Source organism: Erythrolamprus reginae, chromosome 5 (genome assembly GCF_031021105.1).
Source record: "Erythrolamprus reginae isolate rEryReg1 chromosome 5, rEryReg1.hap1, whole genome shotgun sequence".
NCBI classification, from domain to species: Eukaryota; Metazoa; Chordata; class Lepidosauria; order Squamata; family Dipsadidae; genus Erythrolamprus; species Erythrolamprus reginae.
This window is the reverse complement of record NC_091954.1, coordinates 91872653-91895580: the sequence shown is the minus strand read 5'-3', so window position 1 is coordinate 91895580 and position 22928 is coordinate 91872653. Positions and strand designations below refer to the sequence as shown.

Here is a 22928-nt window from a genome sequence, read left to right as displayed (position 1 = left end):
ACTGTACCCTATTTTTCGAACTGTAAGATACACTGGTGTATAAGATGCACCAAAATTTCAAAGAAGTAAGTAAGGAAAAACGTTTTTGTCCTCCCTGGCCCTCAGGAGCACTCTGCAGGCTCCCCAAATTCTTTGCGCTCTCCATTATTCTGCAAAAATGGGGCGGCAGAAGGTTTGAGAGGCCTGAAGAAAACTTTTGGGGCCTGGGGGATGGCAAAAATGCCCCTGTTTTTACAAAAAACGGCTAGTTTTTTGCAAAAACAAGGATGTTTTTGCCTTCCTCAACAAGCACTCTGCAGGCCCCCAAACCTTCTGCCACCCCATTTTTGCAAAAAAAGGAGTTAATTTTTCACAAAATTGGGATGTGGGGGCAGAGCTTCAATAGGCCAAATATGGCGGTTTTAGATGTATAAGACACCCCAACATTTCCACCCTCTTTTAGGGGCAAAAAGATGCATCTTATACTCTGAAAAATATGATATATGTTGACATATCTTTTCTGTTTGTCTGTCTCTAAAGAGAAAAATAAAATTTGATGGCTTCACACAATGAGGTGTTCTCAGAAAAAGATAATGCATTGCTTACTAATATTTTATAGCAAAAGAAGAACAGGGAGTTTCTGCTCCTACTGAGCTATTGATGCAACTCACTGTTTATAATACCTCCTCAAACTGTCTAGGAATCATGAAAATCAGAATAAGATTTACAAAGCAACTTCTGCTTTAGAGCTCCTGATGCCATATATTCATTACACTAGATTCACCTGTCCAAAGGTTTAACTTGAAGACATTGCTTGTCTCCTCTATCATCCTCAGTTAGGCTGGATATTACTAGAGTGACAGTTCTTGGACAGACTATATGAATACTGTGCCAGAAAGAAACACTTAGATCGATGTTTTTTGGCACTGGGGAAGCTCTTTTTAATTTATCGGAGTATTTAAAAAGTTTTTATTGCTGTTTTGTTGTGTATTTATGACTTATATTGGGTTTGCTAGATTGATCAGGCTTGGCTGCCATTTCAATGATATCTATTGTTGTGTAAGTAGTATTGCCATCTCCTTTGCTTTAAAGAGACTTTATACATGTACCAAGTAAATGACAGTCAAATCATTTGCCCCTTATGTTAGCAGCTGGAATCTCTATAACATGTGAGAAGGTAATTTGTACTAGATTCACAATGTGGATTTAAAGGAGACTACATGCTTTTCTTCTTTTTTATTATTAGTGTCATGTTCATGGTTTGAAAGGACAAAAGCTAGAATATCAGTTTTGAAGCATCCAGAAAGAAAGATTATAGGCTTTGGGTATAGCTGAAGGCCAAAGCCAATATTGACACCTATTATAAATAATTGGTATTTTGTTTCATTGGTGTGCCAACTTTGGCTGGTCATCTGTTATTCAATACCAATGCATTTGTCAGCTATAATATGCCCAGCTTCTATATCTGTGTCACTATTCATAGGACTTATCACATATATTCATGGAAGACAGTTATATGGTGTCCATTACTTCACTTTGGATCAATGACTTTGAAAAACACCTGCTGTCCATTCAAAAGATTGCAAACGTGCTCAGCATGATTATTTCCTTTCAGGAGACAAGTTGAGCTTTGAAGTTGAAATGAGTAATAAAAATATATATGAGACACACGGAAGAGCAGTGAACCTAAGCGCTTCAGTAACAGAATGTCAATGGTACATATTGGCCAGCACAAGTTAGTCCCATGAGGGCTACTTTATAAAGTAAGGGTAGATGACGTTCAGGTTCAGATGATGTACTTAATCTTGTTTTTTTACCCATGTTGTAGACTACCTGCTATTATCAATCACACTTTGGTGGTTTAGAACCACAAGCAATTGCCTGTATATAGTGCAGTGATGGCGAACCTATGGCACAGGTGCCACAGGTGGCACACAGAGTCATATCTGCTGGCATGCGAGCCGTTGCCATAGCTTGGCTCCAACATGCATATGTGTGCTGGCCAGCTGATTTTTGGCTCGAACGGAGGCTCTGGGAGGGCATTTTCAGCTTTCAGACAGCCTCCGGGGAGATGTGGGAGGGCGTTTTAATCCTCCCCTGGTTCCAGGGAACCCTTTGGAGTCTGGGGAGGGTGAAACATGAGCCTACTGGGCCCCACCAGAAGTTGGGAAACAGGCCATTTCTGGCCTCCAGAGGGCCTCCTGGGGCCGAGGGAAGCTGTTTTTGCCCTCCCCAGGCATTGAATTATGGGTGTGGGCACTCACGCCTGTGCGATACAGCACATCCATGCTCATTCGGCACCCGAAGAAAAAATGGTTTGCCATCACTGCTATAGTGCAATATACTTTTTTTGCATCTGCCTTTGCTGTTCATATATTTATTTAGAACAGGGGTGTCAAACTCAAAGCCCACGGCCAGATCCAGCCCATGGGGTGCTCTAGAAAGTGCCTCTGCCAGCGAAAACAGGCTCCCAAGCTCTGTTTTCTGCTGTAATGGCCCCCTGTAATCCTCTGCTAGTGTTCCACTTTCGCTGGCAGAGGGCAGGAGGCCATCGCAGCAGAAAATGGCAGAACGCACGGGTCACCACAGGTGCCCCCAATATGAGTGACATTGACCTGCCCACGCCCACCCTGCCCATGGTCATCCTGGCCCCCCAAGGTCAAACACAACCCTCATGCAGCCCTCAATGAAATCGAATTTGACACCCCTGATTTAGAACACCATATACCCATATAAGCACAAGCCTTAAGTTAACATACTGTGTTTGTGTCACAAGATGAACTTAGTCTGTGCTCATATCTCACATCATAACTTAGATGTGCTGGATGAACACTGAAAGTGAATTCCACTGTTGGTATTAGGCTGAGGTTGAAAATAAATGCTTTGTTTTATGCTGAAAAATAGACTCCAAAAGACATTGTATTCTGGAGTCTTTCATTACTTCTAGGATTTCAGCAAATTTGAAAGGATAAATGTGCCTCCTAGTTCATGAATTGGTAGAGAGGAAGGAAGGAAAAGTTGTTACATCCAGTGCCTTGAGAGATTATCTTTGGCTTTTCTGATTGCTTTGGGAAATAAATTAACATGAACTAGAAATCTTCTTTCAAAGAACAAAGAAATATATTTTGATATACAGTGTTCCCTTGATTTTCGCGGATTTGAACTTCGCGAAAAGTCTATACCACGGTTTTTCAAAAATATTAATTAAAAAATACTTTGCGGGTTTTTTCCCTATACCAAGGTTTTTCCCACCCGATGACGTCATATGTCATCACCAAACTTTCATCTGCCTTTAATAATTTTTTTTAAATAAGCTTTAATAAATAAACATGGTGAGTAATAATCTGAATGGTTGCTAAGGGAATGGAAAATTGCAATTTAGGGGTTTAAAGTGTTAAGGGAAGGCTTGTGATACTGTTCATAGCAAAAAACAGTGTATTTACTTCCGCATCTCTACTTCGTGGAAATTCAACTTTCGTGGGCGGTCTCGGAACGCATCCCCCGCGAAAAGCAAGGGAACACTGTAGTAGAATTTCTAGCTCAAGAACATTTTTCAGACTAATTTCACAAGGAATGGAGAAATAATAAGAATTATTCAGTCACTTGAGTTTAGTATAAGTGTTTGATAAGAACAACATTGCAGTTCAACAGAAGCTTTTTATTCAAGGTGAAATAATCTATTTTAATTAAGGAAGATGACAATTTCTATTATTTTCAGTGATGCCAAAAAATGTCTTCACTTTTAGTCAAAAATTATTTTTAAAATTGAAACCGAGTTTCCTATTCTGTACATTTTATTGAATTTATTAATAATGGAAATTATACTGAATGATTATAGAATTCATTAACACAAAGTTTAAAATCAGGAATCAGAGGAAGAAAAGCACTTTCTTTTCTCAATTGCTAAATTTACTCCCAGTTTGTTAAGCAAAAAGTGGTTGAATGTGGTTGTGGTTTCGCCTTCAACATTTTACTGCAGTAATACCAGTGTAAATGTTAAAATGTTTATGGTTCAATGTTAAACATAGGTTTAACTCTTTGGGTCTTCTGAGAATTACTAGACAACTATACATTTGAGTCATATTTTAATGTTGATTAAATGTTGGTTAATGTTGAAAATCAACAGATTTTGATTTTGCAAATGCACAGGGCAATTCATGTTTATAGTTATTTATTCAATTCAATTTCATTGTTTCCCAACCCTTCTGCAAAAATCTAAGGAACACTTGTGATATATATGGGAAAAGGAATACAGTGTTCCCTCGATTTTCGTGGGGGATACGTTCTGAGACTGCCCGCGAAAGTTGAATTTCTGCGAAGTAAAGATGTGGAAGTAAATACACTATTTTTGACTATGAACAGTATCACAAGCCATCCCTTAACACTTTAAACCCCTAAATTGCAATTTCCCATTCCCTTAGCAACCATTTAGATTATTGTTCACCATGTTACTTTATTAAAGTTTATTTTAAAAAAATTATTAAAGGTGGACGAAAGTTTGGTGATGACATATGACGTCATTGGGCGGGAAAAAACATGGTATAGGGGGAAAAAACCGCAAAGTATTTTTTAATTAATTTTTTTGAAAAACCGTGGTATAGACTTTTCACGAAGTTTGAACCCGCGAAAATTGAGGGAACACTGTAATTCAGTTTAGGTTAAAACTGACCTTTTAAATGAGAACTATTGTTTGGTGCTTATTTCTTGTTCAGACAGTCTCTAGTCTCTGATAGCCTTGCCATTTTATGTCCTTGTGCTGGAACTAACCTTTTGAAATGTGCATAATGAAACCTCCTCATTCATAATTATGCTTGAACACTGATTGGTCAACCATTTGTCTGAAATGGTATTGGGTTTTCTGCCTGACCAAAAGACCTCCAAGGTCCCTTCCATCATTTGCTCTGAATGCATTTCATTGCAGCAATGAATTTTAATTTTGACTTGTTTTATTTTGTATGCTGTCAAAGGAGCCATTGCTATAAGGTGGCTTATAAATTGAACAAATTAATAGATAATACTGAGATTGTCTCAAAGGTGCTTTTGCCTGTTTTTTCCTTGAGGAAGAAGAAGAAAACATTTTGCTTCTCATCCAAGAAGCTTCATTGGTTCTGGCAGGGGACAGTGGAAGAATTGATCCATTCTGCAGAACTGGTGAAGTTTCTTGGGTGAGAAATGATATGGGCCTAAATAATATTCTTTGCAAAGTTTCCCAGTTTAGTCACATAATGTCATAACTTCTCTCTACATTTATAGATACAAGCATTCCACAAATTCTGAGTGTTTTGCCTTTGGGGCATGAATAATACTTTTGATAAAGAATTTTATTTTATTCTTGGAGATCTCACACTTTGCTGTTCATCTAAGAGAATTCAGTTTAGCTTTAATGCCTATGCCGGTGTTATTTAATAACGATTACACTCTACGTGGGAGGAATCATTGATGCTCTCTGAGCTTGGTTGTTTGCAGATATTTTTCTACCAGACTAGGTAATATATCCAGTTAGAAAAGAATGAAGTTTGCTCTCTGTTTATATACATTAGTTTTCCCTCTCATTGTTGGTGGGATGCTGTTTTCTTCTTAACAGTTTCTTAATTAGGCTATTGTTTACTTCTTCATCGTTTATCTAGTGTTAATCTCTGCTTATCTGGTTGTTGATTGCTGGTGAGGAGGTGCTCTGGTCTTTTGTTTCCTTATTAGTGTTTTATTTCTCTAGAATGGTATGTAGATGTTGTTTATCTCTGTGTGTCGGTTGATGACTGATTTGTTTGAGTGCCATGCTTCCTGTGTCTGGATTGAGATTGATTTAGGGTGCTCACAGTTTCCCAGCTGAAACTATGATTAGTTCTATCCTTGTGTTGTGAAATTAAGCAATTTTCATGATGTCTTTGACTGCTACTTGCTAGTGATGTTCATGGATGTGATGTACTGGTCTTCTGTCTGTTCTATATAGGGGCTGTTACAGTCTTTAGATGATTTCTATTTTTCTTCATGGGCTACTGGGTCTTTTGATTTATTTGATCTATTGGAGAGCTTTAGGTGATTTGTGTGACCAGAATTTTCTTTCTAACACTGATAGGGTAAGATAACAAATATAAATAGACAACAAATCCCACTCCCTTCTACCACGGAAGATTGAATCCAGTCTAATAACAAAATGTCTGCAAGCAAACAACCAAATTCAGAGAACATCACGCTGAGATGTAGTTATTATCTTCTCCTGGTGTTATGAGTGTGTAATTTGCAATGCACTGGAAAGTATAATTGATATTATCTCATGAACTGAGTCAGAAAGTGATAAGCACAGTGTCACTAAACTAGGACAATTGTATCTGGAGAAATGTTTCTAATGTTGCTTATGGTCTAGACCTGTGGTCTGTGGACCACTGATGGTCCATGAGAAAACTTTGGTGGTCCCCAGAGAAACTTTTGTATTTTCGTATGTTTTATATTTCACTTGTCCTCAGGGTTATAGGGTGCCGAAGAAAATGGTACCCAGTGTACTGTAACAGAGGTAGCAGGTATTTTTAGGCCGGCCTGGACCAGGAAAGGGTGGGGGGTTGCTGATGGCTTTTCTAGAGGGACTCAGCCATTGCCACATTGTGCGCTTTGGAAGGAGCCAGGTGACCCAAGACTGTGGGACCTAGCAGGGATTGGGACCACGTGTGTCCGGCTGCCTACGGTGGGTGGACAGACATCTGTGGAAGCATTTGTGAATAGATGGGATGCGTCGGACTCATTCTGGGGTGCCTGGAATTGCTCGCAGAAAAGGAGCGAGAGATGTGGAAGTCATTTCCTTATTCCCAGTCCAGCTTGCAGGTTCTTGAGGAGGGCATAATGCGCAAGGCAAGTAGAAGCAGGCTGGAGGGGCAAAGCGAAATGGACTTTCGTTTATGTCTATGCTGGATGACACAGCTATATATAGTTCTTTCCTTTACTGTTATTTATACATGTGGAAACATTATTATTATTATTTATTAGATTTGTATGCCGCCCCTCTCCGCAGACTCGCTGCAGAACTATAGTTCTGTGCTTTTTTTTGCTTTTTTTTGCTTGTAGGCTTTATTGTACCATAAATCCTGTGGGGGCAAAATGCAATTTGGATCAGAGAGATGCAGGATTTTAGTTATGTCCATTGTTTATCTGAGTATTTAAAGCATAGTGATGCTTAAAAATAATAAAAATAACATATATAATTTTCAACTCGTACTGTAAAAGGTCATTGAAAAAAACCCTGTCAGTTTTTTCAGTTGACTGCACACCAAATATGACCATGGGATTTTAAACTTTGACATATACGTCACTTTTTCTCGGAAAACAAACAAAAAGATATATCAATTTTGTCTTTGGTGCAGATGACTAATGTGACAACAGAGTATTGTTTAGACATCATAAGAAAATTCGAGGTTTCCGAAGAAAACAAGAACCAGAATGTTCTGGGAATAGAAGGTAATATATTTTAGCATTTCAGTTCCTTTGGATGCTATTTTTTTCATTGGTGTTATGGAGCAAAGCTTTCAGCAGCACTTTCTTCATTGAGGTTTAATACAGCCTTCTGCAATACCGACATTCTCTGGATTCATTGAATTTCAGCTCCCATCATGATGATCACCCTTGTCCATTCTAGCTGGTAATTGCAGATATTGTACTTCGAAAACATATGAAGAACCCTGCCTTGAAAAAAATTAGATGAATATGTCAGTATATAAGTGAGAGGTCAGTCTCAGCATTTTAATTAATGATGGAAAACATAAATGAAACTATGAATAATGCAGAATGTGATACTGTTATGAGACAGAGTTTATTTCTCCATTGAAATTCATTTCTAGTCTTATTCTTTAGAATGGTACTTTAGATTTAATTAGAAACAAGGAGAGAAAACAATGTCAGTGACTGCTGGTTGAAGTAGCATTTAAACAGAACAAAAAGGGTTATAATTAATTTTCTCTATTTCAAGACTTAAAATAAAAAAATGAACAATGCCAGTGTCTGCCAGATGTAGAAAATAGGCTTTAATTTACATAGTATCAGTTAAAATTAAAGTTGTCTTGGGCTCAATATCTATAGCCTTGCAAAAGTCACTTTCTGTCAACCTCTACTTCCTAGCTGTTAAACTGGAATTATAGTATACAAATGATATAAAGGTTATTTTGCACTGAAAGTTACAAAGCAGTCTGAAGAATGCTATAGTTTATAATTTTGCCTTCTTTAAATAAACAGCAAATAATAGTCATGTGTGGTACTCACATTATTTAGTTACGCTTAGAAATTATATAGGAAATATTGGCCTGATGAATCTAGAAATAGCACCAATGATTTGAAAAAACTTTGAATAATTTGAGGATAGAAATTCATATCAGAGCGTCTGTTTAGAGTAAAACATGTGATTACCCGTGTCTTGAAAATATGCTATCTCAAGTTCACTTCCCCCAGGATTTAAATTGATAGACTGTCATATGGATTTAGCAATGATCCAAAATACATGGCCCTACATGGCATCGGACCAGAATACCTTCGGAACAGTCTTCTGCTGCACAAATCCCAGCGACCAATAAGGTCCCACAGAGTTGGCCTTCTCTGGGTCCCCTCGACTAAACAATGTCATCTGGCGGGCCCCAGAGAATAGCCTTCTCTGTGGCGGCCCTGGCCCTCTGGAATCAACTCCCCCACAGAGATTAGAACCGCCCCCACCCTCCTTGCCTTTTGTAAGTTGCTAAAGACCCACCTATGTCACCAGGCATGGGGGAACTGAGATCCCCAAGGCTTATATAGTTTACGCATGGTATGATTGTGTTGTATGGTTTTAATGTTGAGTTTTAGATGTTTTTAAATATTAGATTTGTTACACTGTTATTATTTTGTTGTGAGCCGCTCCGAGTCTACGGAGAGGGGCGGCATACAAATCTAATAAATTGTTGTTGTTGTTGTTGTTGTTGTTAGAAACATAGAAACATAGAAGTCTGACGGCAGAAAAAGACCTCCTGGTCCATCTAGTCTGCCCTTATACTATTTCCTGTATTTTATCTTAGGATGGATATATGTTTATCCCAGGCATGTTTAAATTCAGTTACTGTGGATTTATCAACCACGTCTGCTGGAAGTTTGTTGCAAGGATCTACTACTCTTTCAGTAAAATAATATTTTCTCATGTTGCTTTTGATCTTTCCCCCAACTAACTTCAGATTGTGTCCCATTGTTCTTGTGTTCACGTTCCTATTAAAAACACTTCCCTCCTGGACCTTATTTAACCCTTTAACATATTTAAATGTTTCGATCATGCCCCCCTTTTCCTTCTGTCCTCCAGACTATACAGATTGAGTTCATTAAGTCTTTCCTGATACGTTTTATGCTTAAGACCTTCCACCATTCTTGTAGCCCGTCTTTGGACCCGTTCAATTTTGTCAATATCTTTTTTTAGGTGAGGTCTCCAGAACTGAACACAGTATTCCAAATGTGGTCTCACCAGCATTCTATATAGCGGGATCATAATCTCCCTCTTCCTGCTTGTTATACCTCTGGCTATGCAGCCAAGCATCCTACTTGCTTTCCCTACCACCTGACTGCACTGCTCACCCATTTTGAGACTGTCAGAAATCACTACCCCTAAATCCTTTTCTTCTGAAGTTTTTGCTAACTTATTTTCCCTCATGTATGGAGTTGTAGCATTCCTTTTGGGTCGGAGGCATCATATAAGGTGCTTCCAGTTCTCCCAAACCAGTCCAAACTGGTAGAATCCCACATCCCACACGTTATGCTATAATTTTAAAAAACAACAACACCCAAGTTAGAATACTGTGTACTTTGTATTGGGTTTAAAGGAATGCCAAAAACATCAAAATGTCTCAGACTGACCAGCCGTGCCTGTAGCAAGTCAAAAAAATGATGACACAATGCAATCCTGTCCTTTCCAACTTGCATCATTGCATCTGACATAAGAAAGTAGGTCACAGGTTTACATCAAGATGCCCATTCCATCCCATTTCTCCTGCTCTATGCAGTTGACCCTGAAAGCTATTCCTGTTGAACATGTTTATAATTATTTAATTTTTTGTTCATCCAATTTTGGCCAAACACAAACAAAATTTTCATGAGTGCACCTAATCATCTGGCTGGGAAATTACTTGGCTAAAAGGTACTGCCTGTGCATTTAACTTCCTAATTCAAATATTGGGATTATTATAGGTGAAAGAGCGTGGCTTGACTTCTTGGTTAAAATATAGACTCAGTACTTTTAAAGATCTCACTAGTGTTTCATCTTGTTCTTGGAATAAAGATCAGAAGTTTAACATTGTTAAACTCAACATTGTTTTAAGGAGCATTAAAAAACAGTAAACCTTTTGTTAAAATATGGAAATTTTTAGGGCAGTTGAGTAAGTTACCATAGTAAGGATGATAACCTGTTTTTGTGGAATGAAAGAAAGAAAGAATGAATAAAATATATGGCTGGATGGCTGGAAATAGACAGTTTGGGCCATCTTGCCTGAAACTGCACATCAAAATTGACAGAACAAAGTTCTTCAGGGTCTTTGTGAGACTTTCTTTTTTCTTTTCATCACAAACATTCTTTCTGGTAGGCTGGAGAAAACAATCTGAAAAGAAGGTTAATATTATTATTATTGTTATTTATTCGGGGTGAGTCACAACAATGATAAAAAACAATACATGGTAACAAATATAATATTTAAAATCTAAAAATAACAATTTTAGATTAAAATGTCTAAAAAAAACCCCAATATATAAAAACATACACACAATCATATCATACACAAAAACTACATGGGCAAGGGGGAGATGTCTCAGTTCCCCCATGCCTGACGGCAGAGGTGGGTTTTAAGGAGTTTACGAAAGGCAAGGAGGGTGGGGGCAATCCTAATCTCTGGGGAGAGCTGGTTCCAGAGGGTCGGAGCCACCACCAAGAAGGCTCTTCCCCTGGGTCCCGCCAGCTGACATTGTTTAGTCGACTGGACCCAGAGAAGGCCAACTCTGTGGGACCTAACCGGCCGCTTAAGCATTTGGGGGCGTGCAAAGCCTTACTGATTTTTTTCTTTTGTTGCTCTGCTTGAGTCTCTTCTTGTATTCTTATTTTTCATTTAAAAAAGACCAACAGCTAAGATTCTATTTGATTTGTATGATTTCTGTATAATTTTGGTTTGAAATGGAAAAGCTTTTAAAAAACCTGCCCAGTCTTTTGTTCTTACAGTCGTTTTAAATTAGTTTTGTATACCATCTGTGTGACATTACTATATCCATGATGAGCCAGCTTATATTTTAATGTTAAGGGACCGGGAAATTTTAGGAAATAAATTATTATTATTATTATTATTTATTAGATTTGTATGCCGCCCCTCTCCGTAGACTCGGAGCGGCTCACAACAATAAAAAGAACAATGTAAAAAACAAATCTAATAATTTAAAAAACACTAAAAACACCATTATTAAAAGCAAACACACACACAAACATTCCATGTATAAACTGTATAGTCCCGGGGGAGATGTGTCAGTTCCCCCATGCCTGACGACAGAGATGGGTCTTAAGAACTTTACGAAAGGCAAGGAGGGTGGGGGCAACTCTGATATCTGGGGGGAGTTAGAAATGTATGTCTATTGGTTTGAAATATTTAATTACAAATTATTTCTTCAAAGAGTTTCATTAATCCTTGATGGGGAAATTTTATCATGTGACTCTGTGCAAGGAGGGCTGTCCCTCAATGATGAAATGAATAGGAAATAAATGGGAATGGAAAAGAAGTGAGCAATATTCGGATCTGAAATGGTTTCCCTTTCCATATCTGCCACCTATGTTGAAAGGAAATATGTATGGAGATCTTGTGGGTTCTGGAAAAAATGGATCTGATCAGTGGTGAAATCTGTCTACTTTCCCTACTGGTTTGGTGTGCACGCCACCATGGCACACATATTTTTCACCTCCTGCGCATGTGCAGAAGGCTTTGCACATGCACAGGGTGTTAAAAAAAGAAAATGGCGACTCTGAGTGGGCGGGCGGAATCTCGTGCTGCTGCCGCAACCAGTTTTCTGAATCACCGGTACACACAAACCAGCCCGAACTGGTAGTGTTTCACCCCTGATCTGATTAAAGGAGATGTTACCACATTAGTGATGGCGCAGTTGTGTTGTACTACCCTGTCACCCATTACCTCGATGGCTGCTTAACTCAACCGTATTATATTTCTGATCTTGAATGACAAGCGCTACAGAAAGTAGGCCACTTTGGATCCAAAGCATTTCCATCTGCCTGCTTTTAGAATGGAGCAACCTATATACAGTCTACCTCAGATGAAATAATTATAATGTATGACACTTGCTACAATTCTGCTGTGTTCTCTAAATCTCTGAAATGCTGTCAAATAAATTCCAAATCTAAAATAGCTATTGCTTTTGCCTTGTAAGATTCAGGTCTTAATAAACCACAGACAAGACGCGTTTCAGTATGGGATATGTTGTGTCTAGAGGACAGTTTAATAAGGATACCTGCCCCTGTTCCTTGGGCGGGAAAATACTGAAACAGGATTGGTTGGCTCAGCCTGGCAACAAGGATATAAATAGCTGCCAGGCACGGCCATGTTGTTGTCATATTACTAGTTCCAGTTGCCTATAACTTGTTCCAATAAATCGTTCAATAGTTTACCGACTATGCTGTCTCATTCCTACACAGATTCAACAGGATATGTATCTAAAATTTTTGCCTTACTTACTGATGGAATGGAAGTGATTAGTGACTTATGATTATGCACCAAAATGTATGAAGCATTAAAGCAAGTGATCCCAACAGTAACCATTTAGGGAATGCTAGAATGACATTTGAAAAGAAAGTATTTGAGTGATGATTCTTGAATAGTTTCTATTTTATGTTGTTACTCCTTCATGAACGGCTTAAATTTGTGTCTTTAATATACAACGTTTCTATATTTTGCTATTTTCTCTAACTTTTCAGGCTTTACCAATTTTATGTGCAGTCCGGCCTGTGATGTGTTCAATCCACTGCACAGTGAGGTACATCAGGATATGGAGCAACCTCTTTGCAACTATTTTATTGCTTCTTCCCACAACACGTATCTAACTGGAGACCAGCTTCTGTCTCAGTCTAAAGTAGAGATGTATGCACGAGTCTTACAAGATGGCTGCCGATGTCTTGAAGGTGTATTCTTTATTTCACTTGGTGCTCTATTGCTGTCGAGTTTCCACTATTACACTGAATATATAACATTAGATCCCTCCAGACATAGTTCCCTCTAAGCTGAGCAGTGACCAATGGCTCACTTAAAAATCATCATCAACTCAGAGTTTTCCAAACCTGCCCAGAAGCCGAGAGGGAAAGAGTGAGAGGGAAGGAGAGAGAGAGGAAGAGAGAGAAACAGATAGAAAAAAAGAGAGGAAGGAAAAGAGAAAGAAAAAGAATGGGAGTAAGGAAGAGAGAAAGAAAATCAAAATCTAGTTTGAAACTAGCTCAACTATTTAAGTGGCATTTTGATATTGATAGAGTTGCCCTATTATGAGCTCACTGTTATAGACACACAGTACAGTATTTTATTTTGAAATTCTCTGAGGCAAAACAGGGTGGGTTTTTTATTTGTTTGTTTGTTTATTTATTTATTTATTTATTATTTCTGTGCCCCCCAGTCCTGAAGGCACTGCCACTCAGACACTATACTTTTCCGCCCACCCCCCCGAAAAATTAGAGGGAACACTGCCTCCAGATGGAAATTCCATTTGGTGTATAGAGGTCCACTTATTCTGTTCTATGCCTGCTCTCAAAGCAAACAAAATATTTAATGGATAATATGAGCAAACGTTAGTAATTGATGCTTCTGCATAAATAAATATTTGAAAACACAGCAGAAAAATTAATACTTTGATACATACAGCTCTAAATAAAAGGTTGGCTATTAGTCTCACTTGTACTTCTGATGTACTTTTCTTTGCCGCAAAACTGTTGCTGTGATTGTGGGATAATAATAGCTTGTCAGCTTTAATCATTTGCCAGCATAAGCTTTATAGATTATGAAAGATGAGACTTGAGGCATGTAATAAGAGAATGTCCACTTGTTGAATAGTATTTTCAAATGCCAAATATATGCTTTGGGCATTGATCTCTTCTCAGCCCATTTCCCTGGAAGGGAAAAATATCAGCAAAATATTCATTTAACATATAATGTTCTTGTCTTCATAGTTGATTGCTGGGATGGCCCAGATGGTGAACCAGTTGTGCATCATGGCTATACCCTCACTTCCAAAATACCCTTTAAAGATGTAATAGATGTAATCAACAAAAATGCATTCACTAAGAATGAGTAAGTACTGTACATTCAGTATATAAACAATACCTTCAGGTTTGTGCATTTTATGCAATATTGTAATCAATTGAAAGAGTTGTGCAAATCTCTTCTCATTATTGTATTTGTAAATAATATGATTAAAAATGTGTTTAATTGAAGACAGATATTTTTCTTGGAAATGACAGCAAAATTTATTTCTCAATCACATTTTTTTTTATTTTAATAACAAGTATCCAAATTACTGTATTGTAAAGTTAGCAAAGCAACCCTTATTTTTATATTTTTGTAGGAAATGTCTTTGTATTAAAAGAGATTTATTTTACAAGGATAAATGTCTTGAAGATAGTAGGGTAATATTTTTCAAACAGAGGTTATCTTGATACTTTAATTGCAGTTCCCAGAAGTCTAGAGATGAGGGCAGCCTGTGTAGATTACTGGGGTACTTGTGGTTTCCTTCAGTATCTCTCAACCAGTTTTTGTTATAGTCCCCCCACCCCACCCCCGCAAGATGGAAGTAAAGCACAACCAAGTTCACTTTGTCTCCATGAACACAACCAGGCAACCGTCGTTATGTTCATGACTGCATGAACAAAACCATGCAATTTTCTTGATAACTTTATAGTGGCTTGCCATGCCTTCTTCCAAGATGTTTTTTAGTTTCCTAATCATGTCTATTGCTATCTTATTCCTTGATGGTCTCTCTTCCAGATACTAGCCAGCATGAATGATCCTGTTTAGATTTCAAGTTAAAACGTTAGCAATTACCTGCTGAAACCACTCTGATATCTAAGGCATTCTTTTCACAGTCCTATGTTCAGTGTCAGTTTCATAATGTAGACAGTCCTCGACCTATATCACAATTGAGCCCCAAATTTCTATTGCTAAGCGAGATAGTTAAGTGAGTTTTGTCCCATTTTATTATCTTTTGTGTAGCAGTTGTTATGTGAATCACTGAAGGTGTTAAGTTGGTAACATTATTATTATTATTATTATTATTATTATTATTATTATTATTATTATTATTATTATTAAGATTTGTATGCCGCCCCTCTCCGCAGACTCGGGGCAGCTCGCAACAATGATAAAAACAATATATAATGACAAATCTAATAATTAGAATCTAAAATAATAATGGTACATTTAAAAAATCTAAAAAGCAAGGAACCCCAATATATTAAAAAAAACATACATAGTCATATCATGCACAAAAAACTATATTGGCAGGGGGAGATGTCTCAGTTCCCCCACGCTTGACGACAGAGGTGGGTTTTAAGGAGTTTATGAAAGACAAGGAGGGTAGGGGCAGTTCTAATCTCTGGAGGGAGCTGATTCCAGAGGGTTGGAGCCGCCACAGAGAAGGCTCTTCCCCTGAGTCCCGCCAGACAACATTGTTTAGTCGACGGAACCTGGAGAAGATCAACTCTGTGGGACCTAACCAGCCGCTGCGATTCGTGCGTCAGAAGGCGGTCTCACAGATATCCTGGTCCGGTGCCATGAAGGGCTTTATAGATGATGACCAACACTTTGAATTGAGACCGGAAACTGATCGGCAACCAATGCAGACTGCAGAGTGTTGGAGTAACATGGGCATATTTGGGAAAGCCCATGATTGCTCTCGCAGCTGCATTCTTGTTAAGTCAATCAGGCTTTTCCAATTTGCTCATCAGAAGGTTGCAAACGTGATAATGTAACCCTGGAGCCTTGCAACTGACATAAATACATGTAGATTGCCAAGGGTCTGAATGTTGATCATGTGACCATGGGGATGCTGCAATGCTTGTAAGTGTGGAAAAGTCATGAGTCATTTTTTTCAGTGCTGTTGTAACTTCAGACAGTCACTAAACAAATGGCTTTAAGTCCAGGACCAGGAGTATTAGAAATGAAGGCAGATGGGGAAGAACATGGAGCTATATTCTGCTTCCTCTCTTCCCATATTGTCCATGATTGTCAAACATGATTTTATATAGAAATGAAATGACTGATGCCAAATCTCTGCTCAGTGCTTTTATTCAAGTTCAAGTATCTTAGACAGAGGACGGTTTAGCCATTATTAAGCCTACTCAGTCAAGAAGAAACAACTACCTTTTGCACTAATTGATTCCACTCTTAGAGTTAGGGAGTTTTTCTATTAAATTAGAATATGTTTTCAGTGAACTCCATTATTCGTCGTCCTGCAGTTTGGAAGGTAGGGAGAAGAAATCTTCACCTTCTATATGACATCCTTTTGGAAATTTGACAAATCTATATCATTGCCTGGATCTTCCATCTCTCCTTTTTTGAAGATGGGGTAGATTTGTCTTCCTCAAGTTATCTGGCATTACAACTACTCCCGGATTTTTCCAGAGCTAATATATAAAAGTTTTGCTAGTCTTTTATTAAAATGTCTTCAGTATAAGAGGATATAACTCACAGCCTCCTAAAATTTAAATTGTAAATAAATATACATTATTTGACCACATGTTGGTCGTTCTCAACTAGTAATGCTTGTTCTTTTGCCTTTTACCTCATAATAATAATTACTATTAATAATAAATAATAAATAATTAATAATAATAATTATTATTATATAAGAAATAATAATTATAATAATTATTATTATGATATAATAAATGTTATTATTTATTAGATTTGTATGCCGCCCCTCTCCAGAGACTCGGAGCGGCTCACAACAGCAAAGCACAGTACAAATCCAATGATTAAAAAAAACAGTTAAAACCCTAAATATTAAAAAAACAGTCATACACCCCTAATAAACCCTACATAAAACGGAACGGCCAGGGGAATCAATTTCCCCATGCCTGGCGGCAGAGGTGGGTTTTTAAGAGTTTGCAAAAGGCAAGGAGGGTGGGGGCAATCCTGATCTCCGGGGGGAGTTGATTCCAGAGGATCGGGGCTGCCACAGAGAAGGCTCTCCCCCTGGGTCCCACCAGACAGCATTGTTTCGTCGACGGGACCCGGAGAAGCCAACTCTGTGGGACCTAATCAGTCGCTGGGATTCGTGTGGTAGAAGGCGGTCCCGGTCCCATATCTTGCTGTTGAAGAAGACTAAGTCAAAAGAGGAGTCGAATAATTATTCCTTTTCTTTCTTACTCATTAGTATCTTTCTGTCCTCAGTGAGCAGCTTTTAGATCGATTGTTTTCTTTGGGAAATCCCTACTCATAGAAGTTAAAAAAAACAGTGTTGCCCTGCACTGGTTTTAATATTTTAAAAATATGATTTCCCTCTCATTTTTAGGTTTCCTATTATATTGTCTATTGAAAATCACTGTAGTGTTCAACAGCAAAAGAAAATTGCCCAGTACCTCAAGGAGATTTTCGGTGACAAGCTAGATTTGACCTCTGTGAACATCGGGGATCTCAAGCAACTTCCAAGTCCTCTGAGTTTGAAAGGCAAAATCCTAATCAAGGTAAACAGTGACAGCCATAATTTCACACTTATATCTAGCTTTGTTTTTTTTCTTTTCAAATTCTGTCTGCAGATGAGCCGTCTCCTCCAGAATCATGTTGAGTGTGTGTGTGTGTGTGTGTGTGTGCGTGTGCGCGCGCGCGCATGTGTGTGTAACTATAATAACTAAATAACTGAATGTTAAAATGGAAGGAATTATGGGGTTCTTCTGTTTGTTTGTTTGTTTGTTCGTTTGTTCAATCATTCATTCGTTCATTCATTTATTCATTCGATTTTTATGCCGCCCTTCTCCTTAGACTCAGGGCGGCTTACAACATGTTAGCAATAGCACTTTTTTAACAGAGCAAGGCTATTGCCCCCACAATCCGGGTCCTCATTTTACCCACCTCGGAAGGATGGAAGGCTGAGTCAACCTTGAGCTGGTGATGAGATTTGAACCGCTGACCTTCAGATCTACAAGTCAGCTTCAGTGGCCTGCAGTACAGCACTCTACCTGCTGCGCCACCCCAGCTCATTTTAACCCGAAGACCCATATAGTGTCTATAAAAGTATCAGGAATCTTTCTCAAAAGTCAGCAATACCATGGTCTATTTTGAGATGAGGTTTTAAGGAGCAAATCTTAAGCATATGTAAGTGTTCAGATATTCATTTAGGAGACTCTTAAATCTTAAGTCCTGAAAATGCAAAATAAAGAAAATGTTGACATTTTAAACCCATTCCTTATCAGGAAACCTCTGAGGTGGGATGAGCACGAGAATGATAGTGAAATGCTATGTATGGCCCCAGGCTGTACATTTTGCATCCCTGATTGTGTGCAATATCCTTTCTCTGTTATATATAGAAAACAGGTATCTATATCCTCCTGAATATCTCTATTGAAGGAGAGACCACCATGACCCAACGTAATATAACTCCCTGTTGAATCAGTTAGATGACAAAAAGTTTCCCAAAGTTTAGCTTTAAAAAATGCTGCTTCCTAACAGTTTCTTTTCTATATTCTATTTCTGTTCTTCAAAACATTACACACAATAGATTTTTCTTTCCTGTAGATAAAACAGAAGGTGTAATTAGGTAGAATATTTTTTTCATTATTTGAAGATAGCTGTTAATACTTAATTAAGTATTACTTAATTATTACTATTTCATGAAGTCTACTCATCTCCAGATTAATACTTTTATTTAGATAAAGTGCATCAGATCCTGAACATGAATGTTTTTGACCACATTTAATCAAAGTGTTTATTCAAAATAAGATAAGTTTTGTATCATTTAATACAGCATTTGGGACAATCATTTGGGATGCATATAATTTATTTATTTATTTATTTATTTATTTATTAGATTTGTATGCCGTCCCTCTCCGTAGACTCGGGGCGGCTAACAACAATAATGAAACAACATGTAACAAATCTAATATTTAAAATAATTTTTAAAACCCTTATTTAAAAAACCCAAACATGCACACAAGCATACCATGCATAAATTGTACAGGCCTAGGGGGAAGGGAATATCTTAGTTCCTCCATGCCTGACGACAAAGATGGGTTTTAAGGAGCTTACGAAAGGCGAGGAGGGTGGGGGCAATTCTGATCTCTGTGGGAGTTGGTTCCAGAGGGTCGTGGCCGCCACAGAGAAGGCTCTTCCCCTGGGTCCCGCCTAACCAATAATATATTGGTTATTATTTATATTTGAATATGTTTAATTTATATATAATATAAAACCATGATTGACGATGATGGCCAATGCACATACCCACTGGAAAACAACAACAACCAGTAAAGATTTTTCAGTTTTCCAGGCTATCCGTAGCTTCTTTGTTTGGCTCTTAGATTAACCATTTATCAACATCCTTGTAGCAGCTTTCTCCAACCCTGCAGATGTGGGTGCTTCATCTTCCAGAATTCTCAACAATGGACAATTTATTTTGCAATTTAGGGCAAAAAATGCCATTCCTATTTTAGGGTATCCAAACTAGGAAAAACTCTGCTGGAAAGCAGAACTATCAAACTGTCATCCTTTATCTTTTTTGGAAGAGAGTTTTGAATTCTGTCTTGTTTAGTTTAGTTTAATCAGATTTGTATGCCGCCCCTCTCCGCAGAAGTGTGGAAGTGTGCTATCGATAACTGATGACTTTCTAACACTACAATATTTCCCCAAGATGCTGCCCTTTGATACTTCTAAAGAGGCTTTAGTGGGGTGAAATGGAACACTATAGATTCAGTGAACCCCAAGCCAGATCTGTGCTTCCTGAATGGGTCTTTCATGTGACTAGGTGCATTTCCGTTTCATGTGATTCTGCTTAGTACAAGTGTTATTGCAATGCTGATAAAAAGGTGACATAAAATAAATAAATAAGATGGACAGTATCTTCTGTAGATCAGTACAGGTTCCCCCCCCCTTTTTTTTGAATGTGGATCTAATCAAAATTGGATGAGTCAGATCAGTGCATCTTGTAACAAGCATGTTTAATTTCCTGAAGATCAATCTCCGTCATACTTTTTATTAACAAAATGCTTTGCCAAATCTCAGTTAATCAGCTCCTGCAAGTAACACACTGCTGCCCAAAATAACACTACTAAGTTTGCAAGCTATATGTACGAACCACTTACTAGAGTAGCCATAACTGCTTCTCTGATGGAAAAGCACACTTAAATCCATCATTGTTCAGTTATAAAGATGAAAAGTTGATACATGAAAAATTTAAAAATGTAGAATTCTGGCACATAATTTTCAGTTAGCCATTTATTTGTCTCAAATAGCCTATAATACAATGATATTATACATATGGAGATGCACTGTGTAATTTATTATTTTGATTGATTGATTTGATTTGTATACCGCCCTCTCTCTGTTTTGTTTTGTTTTGTTTTATATGATTGATTGATTACTAGCAAGTTTGTGTAATATAATCCTTGTTAGAATATCTAATTAAGTTTCTTGGGGTAGCAGAACAAATCAAAAGAACAATAAAAATGCAGCCCAATATAAAAAAATGTAGCTGAGATCATAAGTTGGATGCCATTATGTAGGTCACCAAATTCCACTCCCTGCTCAGTATAGGAATCAATAATAAAGTATTTCCATTTAAACTCACACCATACAGATATGGCTTACAACTTTTAGCATCCCCCAATTTCAACTACTTTTGAGTGCCGGTCTGATGAGTTATTTAAAAATCTGGGAAAATAATAAATAAGTATATATAGGAGCCTTTGAAGCCATGTTAAAATAGTAACAGTATGAGATTGTCCCAGAAATGGATTGAAGTTGTTGATAATACTGTATTTAACAATTTAATTTAATATAGCAAATTTGGTGCTCTATTACACGGGTGTCAAACATGATTACGTCACATGATGTATCATGATATTTTTTTGCCTTTGCAGAGCCCTGGCTGGGCGTGGCCACCCAGCTCTCCGCAAAATGATGCCCATTGGCTGCCAGTTTGATATTTCTGCTTATCAGATATAGAGTTTTTGGGTTATTAATGTATATAATTTTTCTGCCTTATGCTTAAACTGTTTCAATAGGCGGCAGTATCTCACCAACTTTATCAGTTACATGCTTATAAGTTACTTTATCAGCCTTGGCAGTTAAGTAGGGCTTTAGATATGAAATTTCCATGAATTCAATTGCAGAGAAGTTGAACCATGCCAGAAGAAGGCATTGACAGAAAACTGCATGATTGGGTTCATGCAACCATTAGGAATTGAATATAAAGGAGCTTTTGCCTTTTATTTCTGAACTGGGTGGAAGCAATTTATTTATTCAGGCAAAAGTTTTGTTTATTACTCACCCTGAGATGTTACTCACCCTGTCACTTTGTGAGCCTTAAGCCAAATAGAGGCTGATTAGAACACACATTTCTAACAGACTACTGTATTATCCTACTCATTCATGCTGTTTAAAAGGGAAACATTTTCATCAAGTTTTTCATTCAGACAAGTATGTCCTTCCAGCTTCTAATCCTGATAAGCGTATTTCCAAGATCATATATTTAGGGAGTTCTGAATTAAAATTTTTGAATAAGGGGTAGCCAAAGATCATATCTGTGAGGCTTGACTGAAAGTCTGAAAGTGTACTATGTATGTGACTAATTGGCTTCTGGAGGTACTGTAGTATGTGACTAATGTATCATTTGGAGCCATTTCAATGGAAATGCAGAAGGCACTTTTAGCTAATAATGATTTCTTAGGTCACCTTTATATCCCATAGTAAAACGTACTGCGAATCATCAGTCTGTTACAAGGAGCTGCATGGTCTGTGCACTTCCTTAATGGTCCTCTTTTTTCTTGCCTATATGTGCTGTCAGAGGCCACTGCTTGTCTCTTCAGTATTAACTTTAACCTTCTCATCGCACAGAACAAAAAAGCCCAAGGAAGATTATAGGGAAATAGCCACCGATCCTTTTATCAAAAGACAAGCTGTTACAAAGGGCTGTTCAGGAAGGATCAGGTTGTGGCGGTGGTAAAGGATTTTCTGAAAAGCTAAGCTCTCCATTAATTTACTTTTTAAAGGCTTTCTGCTCTTGGAGGCTGTTAAATCCTGACATCCTTTTCAGTAGCGCTGTCAACTGTGCAAAAGAAATATGGGGAGTCTAGAACTATAAATCCAGGCTATATTATAGTTGTACCTTTATGCCTGTCATGGGTTCTTTTCAACCACATCCTGCTTGGTGGCTCAAATCACAAAACAGACAATAATAACACAGGTTTCCAAACCAGTGTTTCCCAACCTTGGCAACTTGAAGATATCTGGACTTCAATTCCCAGAGTTCCCCAGCCAGCGAATGCTGGCTGGGGGATTCTGGGAGTTGAAGTCCAGATATCTTCAAGTTGTCAAGGTTGGGAAACACTGTTCTAAACAACACCCACAAAACTCATGTACTCACACTATTACTTACTACTCATTCCTCTTCAATCTTCCCATTGCTGCTGTTATTCTAGTTACTGCTACTCCAACTACTTTAAACTCAACTGTTCTGACTTTAAACCCTACCACCATTACCTGTTTGTTTCCCTCTGCTTGTACTTTTGTTTTAACCAATGGGACCATCTCAGTCTGCCTAAACACATTAGCTATTTTCTTTTTTCTATTAATTGAGGGGATACTAACATTGGTCTGTCCAAGTATATCTGATAGACTTCATAAATCTACAGTACATGTGATTTGATATACCCTCATCAGTCCAGTTTTCATGGGGTTTCCAGATTTTTATTAAGTTATTGAGTTCTAAAAGGAAGCACAACCATT

The 22928-nt window shown here is 37.8% G+C and overlaps 1 protein-coding gene across 5 annotated transcripts in view; it reads left to right on the top strand.

Annotated features, from left to right (window-relative positions):
* The window catches only part of PLCH1 (phospholipase C eta 1), a 196950-nt gene that overhangs the window by 131852 nt on the left and 42170 nt on the right, over window positions 1-22928 (top strand). For all 5 annotated transcript variants that reach the window (XM_070753486.1, XM_070753489.1, XM_070753488.1 and 2 more), the window contains exons 7-10: window positions 7332-7425; window positions 12929-13132; window positions 14165-14285; window positions 17506-17677. In XM_070753486.1, coding sequence (XP_070609587.1) covers window positions 7332-7425; window positions 12929-13132; window positions 14165-14285; window positions 17506-17677 — 591 coding nt within the window. The remainder of the gene's footprint in view (window positions 1-7331; window positions 7426-12928; window positions 13133-14164; window positions 14286-17505; window positions 17678-22928) is intronic.